The 12,081-nt window shown below is 46.8% G+C and overlaps 1 protein-coding gene across 1 annotated transcript; it reads right to left on the bottom strand.

The window, feature by feature from the left end:
* Positions 1 to 307: 307 nt before the first annotated feature.
* LOC135057517 (apelin receptor-like) lies at positions 308 to 1,792 on the bottom strand. The gene has a single exon (XM_063963374.1). It carries the CDS (start codon positions 1,707 to 1,709, stop codon positions 591 to 593), a length of 1,119 nt encoding a protein of 372 aa, XP_063819444.1. The 5' UTR covers positions 1,710 to 1,792; the 3' UTR covers positions 308 to 590.
* Between the last annotated feature and the right edge of the window lie 10,289 nt (positions 1,793 to 12,081).

Below are 12,081 nucleotides of genomic sequence, written 5' to 3'. Positions count from 1 at the left end.
GTTCTAAACCATTGTATGATCATGTCAGTGTTTTATATATATATATATATATATATATATATATATATAATCACACACCATACAGTCGGCGGCACTCATAAAAAAAATTGGCAGGACACGCTGCTGTGTGATAGATCTATCGCACATCCGCGTGTCCTGCCATTTTTTCCTGAGTGCCGCCGACTGTATGGTGTATCGTGGACCCTGCACAGGTTTCTAGGAAGGCTCCGGCATTTACACTTTGTCTACATGTGGATGCTGCGTATTCGATTATTATTATTATTTTTTTTAAGATGATCTTAAAACATTTTAATGTAACCATATAACTTTTTTTTTTTATTATTAAAAGTGTAAAAAAAAAAACATACAAAATATAGAACATAGTGTCCTCCCAAACACCCACAGTATAATAAGTGCTCTAGTCTTTGGGGAACACCTGAATCCTGGAATCCATCAGAGTCCTTTCTTCTGTGATAGGATTGTATGAAAGTCAAATGAACAGTTAAATGCAGGAGCGTCTGGGACAAAGCACCGGCACAAAGTGATGTAAGGGATATAAAATAGTTCCTTATATGCCTTGTTTCCCGCACTTAGTCCTTTATACCGGTCATCTCTTCCTCTTCTGTGGAGACTTTGACAGGCTTACCCCCTTCAGCAGAAGAACTGCCTGCCCCTGCCTTCTGCTCCTTGTCCTCCACTTGTTTCTCATTACCTTGGAAGATGCTTCCACACCCCAGCAATCTGCGGCAGTGTCCTCTGAACCTGGGGTCCAGAAACGCATACAGCACTGGGTTCAGGCAGCTGTTGGCATATCCCAAACAGGTAACATAGGGGTGCAGGTTGTTTAGGAAGACGTGCAAGGCGCAGCTCAGGGGCAAAACCTCTGCATTCATCAGCACATAGATGCTCTTCACTAAATGAAAAGGGGCCCAGCATGCCCCAAAAGTGACCACCAGTCCAATCATTATGGCTAATAATCGCCGCTTTCGGCTGGCAACCAGGGGCAGGCGGAAGTGGCCTGAGACTCTGCGACCAATGCCCACGTAGCAGAAGAGGATGACGCAAAATGGAGCTACAAAGGCCAACAGGGTGGATGAAAATCCCAGTCCAGCTTCCCACGAGTTAGTTTGGCCACTGCTGTCCACAATTGAGTAGTCCATGTAGCACAGAGTACGGTTGTCCCAAAGCTCATCCGTCTGTCCTGTGTTCCTGAAGATGAGGGCAGGGAGGGCGAGGAGTCCAGCACTTGCCCAGGTCACTACGGTTGCCAGTGGGCTGGAGAGTGGAGAGCGCGGGTGACCTGGCCCTGGGGACAGCACTATTACTATGTACCGGTCCAAGCTCAGGCCAGTCAGGCAGAAAGCACTGGCATACATATTGAGTAGCACCAGGTAGCCGCTGAGTTTGCAGGCTACTTTGCCAAAGGGCCAGTGGTACCCGAGGGATGCGTAGACTGCCCACAGTGGCAGGGTTACCACAAAAGCCAGGTCAGCAAGTGCCAGCTGCAGTATAAAGGAGTCCGCGGCCCGTGGCCTGTCCTTGCGTCGACGGCTTGCCCACAGCACCAGCCCATTGCCAGTGATGCCAAGGAAGAAAATAAGGAGATATGCGGTTGGAATCAGCCCAACGGACGGTTCCCATTCATCATATTCACAGTCTGGCATCCCCAGGAAGATGGTCAAGTTGTCAGTCTCCTCTTCCATCTCCATAATATCTGTCTCTCCTGTCTGCTGTCTGTATGTCTCTGGTGTTAGTCCCTATGTGATTATACACTCTCCTTTATAGCTCTCCCCCCTCCCAGCACACCCCCACCCTCCTTACAGGCTAGGTGTGTGGAGGGGATGTTTAACCCTTTCCTTCATGCCTTTTGCCTGTTTGTGCTGCTCTCCAAGTTATATGGTAACTCAATTATCACCCCCCTTATTATGTCCTGCAGGACAGAGGGTGGTGAGGGGGAGACAGATGGACTTCAGCAGACATCCTGTGTTTGAATCTCACAGGGTCACAGTTATCTGTGTACAATGACCTTCTCCTTTATAAACAGGATAAAATAACATAATGACCAGTAGATCTTCTCCTTTGGCCATCCTGTATATTCCTTGAGTCTAGGAAACAAGCACACACTAAGCTTCTGGGAATATGCACAATACACATCATGTACACATGCCTAATACAACACTGCAGGGACACAGGGCAACGGGGGTTTAAAGGATGTTATTTCTGAGCCACATCTGCAATTGCCAATTATACAGTATTAGAAATATATATTTATATTTTCTTTAAGCCAGTCTGTTTGTAATCGGATTAGCTTCTTTCTATGGAAGGTTCCAAAATGTATTTTATTCCAGTGTCCCAGTTACTCCATCTTATTCACATTGCATAACTCATAAAGTACAACATTTGCAATGGATTCCATTCCAGTTAAATAAATGTATGGTTTGTTTCCATCAAGAGTACATGATTTATTTAATTTTCTTTATATTTCTGTTTCATGCTACAAAAGGTAGTTTTACTTTCTTACTATTAATAGCGCTAAATATTTTGGCTATGAAAAATTACATAAATTGGTGTAATAAACAAATTACTTGACAGCGCTGCAGAACCTACCAATCTCTTTTTGTTTCTTTGACACAGATAAGAATGAATGGCGCACACTGACCAATCACTGCGCTTCCTGCAGCAGGCAGCCTACATGAGGAGCAGGAGGACTGCAAGAGTACCGCAGGAGTGGAGGATTATGGGAGTCTGCAGAGATGGCTCACATTGCATGTGCATAAAAGTGACTGGGCATTTTAATAGTAACATATATTACATTCCCCCTCTGTCTTTCTGTCACCCCCATGATTCTGTTCCCTGAAATGCAGCTCTCACTACCTTCATGACAGGAATGGCCATGAACGATACTAATGCAGCAGCCAAATATAAGCTGCGCTGATTAATGGTTTTTGAAACCCCAATTTACATCAGCATTTTGAGAGCACACATATAATTATAGTCACCTCTCTGGAGTACCTCGTCACTGCAGGCAGCAGTAGCAGAAATCACTGGGAAAATGGCAATGGCTATTTGTGTAGAGTTTGTATGCTCCCTGCGTGTTTACATGGGTTTCTTTTGGGTGCTCTGCTTTCCTTCCACGGTCTAAAAAAAACAGGGCCATAGCTAGGTGTGGGCGAGTGATGCTATCTCTCAAGGGACATTGCTTCCCCATGACACCTGCATTTACAGTGCATTCGGAAAGTATTCACAGTGCTTCACTTTTTCCAAATTTTGTTATGTTACAGCCTTATCCCAAACTGGAATAAGTTCATTTTTTCCCCCTCAAAATTCTACACACAATACCCCATACATAATGACAACATGAAAAAAGTGTTTTTTTGAGATTTGTGCAAATTTAGTAATAATAAAAAACAATGAAAACACATGTACATAAGTATTCACAGCCTTTGCTCAATACTTTGTTGATGCACCTTTGGCAGTAATTACAGCCTCAATTATTTTTGAATATGATGCCACAAGCTTGGCACACCTATCTTTGGGCAGTTTCGCCCATTCCTCTTTGCAGCACCTCTCAAGCTCCATCAGGTTGGATTGGAAGCGTCGGTGCACAGTCATTTTCAGATTTCTCCAGAGATGTTCAATCAGATTCAAGTCTGGGCTCTGGCTGGGCCACTCAAGGAAATTCACAGAGTTGTCCTGAAGCCACTCCTTTGATATCTTGGCTGTGTGCTTAGGGTCGTTGTCCTGCTGAAAGATGAACTGTCGTCCCAGTCTGAGGTCAAGAGCGCTCTGGAGCAGGTTTTCATCCAGGATGTCTCTATACATTGTTGCATTCATCTTTCCCTTTATCCTGACTAGTCTCCCAGTACCTGCCGCTGAAAAACATCTCCACATCATGATGCTGCCACCACCATGCTTCACTGTAGGGATGGCATTGGCCTGGTGATAAGCGGTGCCTGGTTTCCTCCAAACATGACACCTGGTATTCACGCCAAAGATTTCAATCTTTGTCTCATCAGACCAGAGAATTTTATTTCTCATGGTCTGAGAGTCCTTCAGGTGCATTTTGTCAAACTCCAGGCGGGCTGCCATGTGCTTTTTACTAAGGAGTGGCTTCCGTCTGGCCACTCTACCAAACAGGCCTAATTGGTGGATTGCTGCAGAGATGGTTGTCCTTCTGGAAGGTTCTCCTCTCTCCACAGACGAATGCTGTAGCTCTGACAGAGTGACCATCAGGTTCTTGGTTACCTTGCTGTCTAGAGCCCTTCTCCCCCGATCGCTCAGTTTAGACAGACGGCCAACTCTAGGAAGAGTCCTGGTGGTTTCCGAACTTCTTCCATTTCTGGATGATGGAGGCCACTGTGCTCATTGGAACCTTCAAAGCAGCAGATATTTTTCTGTATCCTTCCCCAGATTTATGCCTTGAGACAATTCTGTCTCGGAGGTCTACAGACAATTATTTTGACTTCATGCTTGGTTTGTGCTCAAACATGCACTGTCAAGTGTGGGACCTTATACAGACAGGTGTGTGCCTTTACAAATCATGTCCAATCAACTGAATTTACCACAGGTGGACTCCAATTAAGCTGTAGGAATATCTCAAGGATTATCAGTGGAAACAGGATGCACCTGAGCTCAATTTTGAGCTTCATGGCAAAGGCTGTGAATACTTATGTATATGTGATTTCTTCGTTTTTTTTTTTTTTATTAAATGTAAAAAAATCTAAAAAAAACTTTTTTTTCACATTGTCATTATGGGGTACTGTGTGTAGAATTTGGAAGGAAAAAAATGAATTTATTTCATTTTAGAATAAGGCTGTAACATAACAAAATGTGGAAAAAGTGAAGCACTGTGAATACTTTCCGCATACCTCCCAACTTTGCCTCCACTGAAGGAGGGACAGTAACGTGTGCCCGATTTTGGGGGCATGGACTATCGGTAAGGGTGTGTGGCCTCTCGTCAAGCGCAGCTATCGCAAACCACGCCCCCCATTTTGTCATTATGAGGTCGTGGACAGTGCTCAGTAAGCTGCTGGTCATTCCCCCTGCCCCTCTCTGTCGGGGAATAGAAGCTGTGTCCCAAAATCGGGACAGTTGGGAGGTATGCTTTCCGGATGCACTGTATCTAGCAGCAGGGGTGTACCTATAATGGTTGCACACCCTCCCTCTCTGGAGTGCCACGTCACCAACAGCAGCACTGAACAAGTGCCCGGGAAAATGGTGCAGTGGCCATTTTCTCGACATTACGTGCAGTAGGAAAATCACCAAGGAAATGGGCGCTGCTCCATTTTACCGGAGACCTGCACATGTGCAGCAGACTATGGTACTCCTAGTGCTCAGAGTCTACTGCGCTGCCGAATAGAGAGAGGAGGGGGTCTGGAAGGAGAGCATACAAAGAACACTCTGGGTACGCACCCTATATTGTGTAGAGTCAGCAAGAAAAAAAACACAAAGCCTAATTGCAGTCACATCTTCGCTCTACTACAGTATATCTCAAACACGAAAAAAGTGCTTCAAATGCACAACTTGATCAGTCTGAAAAGATGATACACGTGTTGATTAGAATATTGCGAGGAGCACACACACACGTGCCCTAACAGGAAGGAGGAAAAAACATCAAATATCCTCCCACACAAATACAAAGTTGTATCATATCCCCTGAAACACTGTACGGTCATATCCTCCTGCACACAGCACAACTTCCAACTGTCCCTCTAGGGACCATGGTCTCAGTACCGTACATCTATATATGTCCTTCTACACTGCTCTGATATCTGTATGTACTGGAGTATATCCTTAATGGCTCCTGAATCTGTTACTGCCCTTAATCTGTTAGTTTTTGTTGTTTTTTTAGTTGTTTATAGCTGCACTAAAGTTGCAAAAAAAAATGCAAAACATATTTCTCTTACGTCCTAGAGGATGCTGGGGACTCCTTAAGGACCATGGGGTATAGACGGCTCTGCAGGAGACATGGGCACTGTAAATACTTTAGAATGGGTGTGCACTGGCTCCTCCCTCTATGCCCCTCCTCCAGACCTCAGTTAGTTCCTGTGCCCAGTGGAGACTGGATGCACTGCAGGGGAGCTCTCCTGAGTTTCTCTGAAAAGACTTTTGTTAGGTTTTTTATTTTCAGGGAGCACTGCTGGCAACAGGCTCCCTACATCGTGGGACTGAGGGGAGAGAAGCAGACCTACTTAAATGATAGGCGCTGCTTCTTAGGCTACTGGACACCATTAGCTCCAGAGGGTCGGAACGCAGGTCTCACCCTCGCCGTTCGTCCCGGAGCCGCGCCGCCGTCCTCACAGAGCCGGAAATAAAAGCCGGGTGAGTATAAGAAGAAAGAAGACTTCAAAAGCGGCAGAAGACTTCAGATCTTGACTGAGGTAACGCACAGCGGTAACGCTGCGCGCCATTGCTCCCACACACTCACACAGGCACAGCATGGGTGCAGGGCGCAGGGGGGGCGCCCTGGGCAGCAATAAACACCTCAATTTAATCTGGCAGCAAGTTTAGATACTGCAGGGGCAGTATGTTATAAAACCCCCGCCAGTATAAAGATATGAGCGGGACCGAAGCCCGCCGTCGAGGGGGCGGGGCTTGATCCTCCAGCACTAACCAGCGCCATTTTCTCCACAGCATGCTGCAGAGAACCTGTTCCCGGACTCTCCCCTGCTGCACACAGTAACAGGGGGCAAAAACGAGGGGGGGGGGCACATTATTTGGTGCAAATATTATATGTTATAAGCGCTATTTAGACTGGGACCTTTGTTTTCAGCATATTGTGGCGCTGGGTGTGTGCTGGCATACTCTCTCTCTGTCTCTCCAAAGGGCCTTATTGTGGGTCAGTCCCCATATTTCAGTTATCCCAGTGTGTGTGGGGGTGTCAGTACGTGTGTGTCGACATGTCTGAAGCGGAAGGCTTGTTTAGGGAGGATGCAGAGCAGATGGTGATCGTGTCTCCGTCGGCACAGCCGACACTGGATTGGGTGGACATGTGGAATGTTTTAAATGCTAATGTGAATTTATTACATAAGAGACTGGACGAAGCAGTGTCCAGGTACAGAGCAGGGAGTCAATCCATGGCTTTGACTGTGTCACAAGACCCATCAGGGTCACATAAACGTCCCCTTTCCCAGATAGCAGACACTGATACCGACACAGATTCCGACTCCAGTGTCGACTATGATGATGCACGGTTGCACCCAAGAGTGTCCAAGAGTATTCAATGTATGATGATTGCAATAAAAGATGTTTTGCATATCACGGAGGACCCCTCTGTCCCAGACATGAGGGTCTGCATGTTTAAGGAAAAGAAACCTGAGGTAACGTTTCCCCCATGTCATGAGCTGAACGCTTTATTTGAAAAGGCTTGGGAAACCCCTGACAAGAGACTGCAGGTTCCCAAGAGAATTATTATGGCGTATCCTTTCCCCGCGAAGGACAGGTTACGGTGGAAATCGTCGCCCACGGCCTTGACGCGCTTGTCCAAGAAGGTTGCACTACCGTCCCTGGACACGGCAGCCCTCAAGGATCCTGCGGATCGCAGACTACCTTAAAATCAATTTATGCGACTACGGGTGCCTGCTCAGACCGGCAGTGGCGTCGGCATGGGTGGGTACCGCTATTGCAGCGTGGGCAGATAACTTGTCATCTGACATAGACACCCTAGATAAAGATAGTATTTTGTTGACCTTGGATCACATTAAGGACGCAACCTTATATATGAGAGAGGCTGCGAGAGATATTGGGCTGTTGGGTTCAAGAGCCAATGCCATGGCAGTTTCTGCTAGAAGGTCCCTGTGGACCCGTCAATGGACAGGTGATGCGGATTCAAAGAGACATATGGAGGCTTTGCCTTACAAAGGTTAAGTGTTATTTGGGGACGGCCTCGCGGATCTGGTTTCCACGGCTACCGCGGGTAAGTCTTCTTTTTTGCCTTAAGTTCCCCCACTGCAAAAGAATTCACCTCCATACCAGATGCAGTCCTTTCGGGCGCATAAGTTCAAAAAGGGTCGGGGCTCTTCCTTCCTCGCCAGAGGTAGAGGTAGAGGGAAAAGAACTCCAGCTACGGCTAGTTCCCAGGAACAAAAGTCCTCCCCGGCCTCTACAAAATCCACCGCATGACGCTGGGGCTCCGCTGCGGGAGTCCGCACCGGTGGAGGCAAGTCTTCGGGTCTTCAGCCAAGTCTGGGTTCAGTCGGACTTGGATCCTTGGGTGGTCGATATAGTATCCCAAGGCTACAAACTGGAGTTCGAAGATGTGCCTACACGCCGATTTTTCAAATCGGCCTTGCCAGCTTCCCCCCCAGAGGGAAATAGTTTCAGCTGCCATACAAAAGCTGTGTCAACAGCAGGTGATTATCAAGGTTCCCCTAGTGCAACAGGGGAAAGGGTTTTATTCAATCCTATTTGTGGTCCCGAAGCCGGATGGCTCGGTCAGACCAATTCTGGATCTAAAATCCCTGAACCTATATTGGAAAAGGTTCAAATTCAAGATGAAATCTCTCCGGGCAGTGATCTCCAGCCTGGAAGGGGGGGATTTTATGGTGTCACTAGACATAAAGGATGCATGCCTTCATGTCCCCATATATCCGCCTCATCAGGCGTACCTGAGATTCGCTGTACAGGATTGTCATTACCAGTTTCAGACGTTGCCGCTTGGGCTTTCCACAGCCCCGAGATTTTTCACCAAGGAAATTGCGGAAATGATGGTGCTCCTGCGCAAGCAAGGAGTCACAATTATCCCATACTTGGACGATCTCCTGATAGAGGCAAGATCAAGAGATCAGTTGCTAAAAAGCGTGGCTCTCTCCCTGAGAGTACTACAACAACACGGCTGGATTCTAAATCTACCAAAGTCGCAGTTGGTTCCAACAACTCGGCTGTCATTTTTGGGCATGGTTCTGGACACGGAAAAAAAGAGGGTTTTTCTCCCGACGGAAAAAGCCCAGGAACTCCAGAACATGGTCAAGGACCTGCTAAAACCAGAAAGATTGTCAGTTCATCAATGCACTCGTGTTTTGGGAAAGATGGTGGCGGCCTACGAGGCCATTCCGTTCGGCAGGTTCCATGCGAGAACTTTTCAGTGGGACCTTCTGGACAAGTGGTCAGGGTCCCATCTACAAATGCATCAGAGGATAAGCCTGTCCCCCAGGGCCAGGGTATCTCTCTTGTGGTGGCTCCAGATCAATGTGCTGGAGTTAAGGGCCATATACAACGGCCTACTACTAGCGGGGAATCTTCTTCGCAACCTACCCGTTCTGATTCAGTCAGACAAAGTCACAGCCATGGCGCATGTAAACCGCCAGGGCGGAATAAGGTGCAGAGCAGCAATGGCAGAAGCCACCAGGATTCTTCGCTGGGCGGAGAATCATGTAAGTGCTCTGTCAGCAGTCTTCATTCCGGGAGTAGACAACTGGGAAGCAGACTTCCTCAGCAGACACGATCTCCATCCAGGAGAGTGGGGGCTTCATCAAGAGGTCTTTGCAGAGGTAACAAGTCGTTGGGGACTTCATCAAATAGACATGATGGCATCACGCCTCAACAAGAAGCTTCGGAGGTATTGTTCCAGGTCAAGAGACCCTCAGGCAAGGGCGGTGGACGCCCTAGTGACACCGTGGGTGTTTCAGTCGGTCTATGTGTTTCCTCTACTTCCACTCAGCTCAAAAGTATTGAGAATCATAAGAAGAACAAGAGTGCAGACAATTCTCATTGTCCCAGATTGGCCTCGAAGGGCCTGGTATTCAGATCTTCAGGAAATGGTCAGAAGATCCGTGGCCTCTTCCTCCCAGGGAGGACCTGTTGCAACAGGGGTCCTGTGTGTTCCAAGACTTACCGCGGTTGCGTTTGACGGCATGGCGGTTGAACACCAAATCCTAGCTAGGAAAGGTATTCCGGGGGAAGTCATCCCTACTCTGATCAAGGCTAGGAAGGAAGTAACGGAGAAGCATTATCACTGTATCTGGGGGAAAATATGTATATTGGTGTGAAGCCAAGAATGCTCCTATGGAAGATTTTCAGCTGGGTCGTTTTCTCCACTTCCTGCAGACAGGAGTGGATATGGGCCTCAAGTTAGGCTCCATCAAGGTGCAGATTTTGGCCTTATCTATTTTCTTTCAGAAGGAATTGGCTTCTCTCCCAGAAGTCCAGGCTTTTGTAAAGGGAGTGCTGCACATCCAGCCACCTTTTGTGCCCCAGTGGCACCGTGGGACCTTAACGTGGTGTTACAGTTCCTTAAATCACATTGGTTTGAACCTCTGAAAATGGTTGACTTAAAATTTCTCACTTGGAAAGTAGTTCCAAGGCGTCTGCAAGGCGGGTGTCTGAATTGGTGGCTTTGTCTCACAAGAGCCCCTATCTTGATTTTTCATGTGGATTGGGCGGAGTTAAGAACTCGCCCTCAGTTTCTACCTAAGGTGGTTTCGTCGTTTCATATGAACCTACCTATTGTGGTGCCTGTGGCTACGGGTGACTTGGAGGATTCCAGGACCCTTGAGGTAGTCAGGGCCTTAAAAATAAAAAATTTATGTAGCCAGGACAGCTAGGGTTAGGACAACAGAGGCACTGTTTGTCCTGTATGCAGCCAACGAGGTTGGCGCTCCTGCTTCAAAGCAGACTATTCCTCGCTGGATCTGTAATACGATTCAGCAGGCTCATGCTACAGCAGGATTGCCGTTACCAAATTAGGTAAAGGCCCATTCCACTAGGAAGGTGGGCTCTTCTTGGGCAGCTGCCCGAGGTGTCTCGGCATTACAGCTTTGCCGAGCAGATACTTGGTCGGGTTCAAACTCCTTTCCAAACTCCTTTCCAAAATTCTACAAGTTTGATACCCTGGCTGATGAGGACCTCATGATTGCTCAATCGGTGCTGCAGAGTCATCCGCACTCTCCCGCCCGGTCTGGAGCTCCTTACGGAGTCCCCAGCATCCTCTAGGACTTAAGAGAAAATAAGATTTTAAACCTACCGGTAAATCTTTTTCTCCTAGTCCGTAGAGGATGCTGGGCGCCTGTACCAGTGCGGACAAATTCTGCAAGGCTTGTATATAGTTGTTGCTTACATAAGGGTTATGTTACAGTTGAGATCAGTCTTTGGCTGATGCTGTTTGGTTCATACTGTTAACTGATTTGGTTCATTCCATGTTGTACGGTATGTATGATGTGGGCTGGTATGTATCTTGCCCTTAGATTAACAAAAACCCTTTCCTCGTACTGTCAGTCTCCTCTGGGCACAGTCCTAACTGAGGTCTGGAGGAGGGGCATAGAGGGAGGAGCCAGTGCACACCCATTCTAAAGTCTTTACAGTGCCCATGTCTCCTGCGGAGCCGTCTATACCCCATGGTCCTTACGGAGTCCCCAGCATCCTCTACGGACTAGGAGAAAAAGATTTACCGGTAGGTTTAAAATCTTATTTTTTCAGAAAAAGCTTTTCATACATGTGTTATAAGGAGATATTTTATACTGATTTTTTATCAGTTTAACAAAAGTGTTAAGCAATTTGTAGTGCATACTACAAGGAAAACACTCCATGTTGCTTTGTCCTAATTGCCTATTGTTTCAAAGTGTGACAGGAGTTACAAAAATAATCTGCTGAGTATGCATTGTTGTAAACAGGGCTGTTGGCGTATTTATTAATTATATAAAAACAAATGGAATGAGAAATGGATTTTTACAGAAATATGTCAATGTGCTCCCAGTAACTGGATAATTTAGTGAATAAAAAGATCATGTTCTTTCATTAAAATAAATACCACATTCACTATGACCCATATATTTCAGAACAGCTTTATTGGCCAGGTGCACTCACGTACGCTAGGATTTTTTTGCGGTTCAGTGCATCGCCAAGCAGCAAAATGAAGGGGGAATACATAGCTTAAGAAGGGGGAAAAACGTAGCATACATTACACGTACGAGTTCATACTGCACATTGCAACTGTACGATAGGCTCGACATAGCAGACATATTATACATGTTAGAATTTATATATTGTTCAGCTGGTGGACAGCTAGTGGGAAAAAGCTTTTAATGGATCTGATCGACTTCACCGGAATGGACCTGTAGCGTCTGCCTGATGGAAGCGGTTCAAACA

Source organism: Pseudophryne corroboree, chromosome 3 (genome assembly GCF_028390025.1).
Source record: "Pseudophryne corroboree isolate aPseCor3 chromosome 3, aPseCor3.hap2, whole genome shotgun sequence".
Classification (NCBI taxonomy): domain Eukaryota; kingdom Metazoa; phylum Chordata; class Amphibia; order Anura; family Myobatrachidae; genus Pseudophryne; species Pseudophryne corroboree.
This window is presented reverse-complemented; position numbering and strand designations above follow the sequence as displayed.

Bases quoted from the DNA above. Each gene is read 5' to 3' on its own strand.
- LOC135057517 (XM_063963374.1), bottom strand. From the start codon at position 1,709: ATGGAGATGGAAGAGGAGACTGACAACTTGACCATCTTCCTGGGGATG.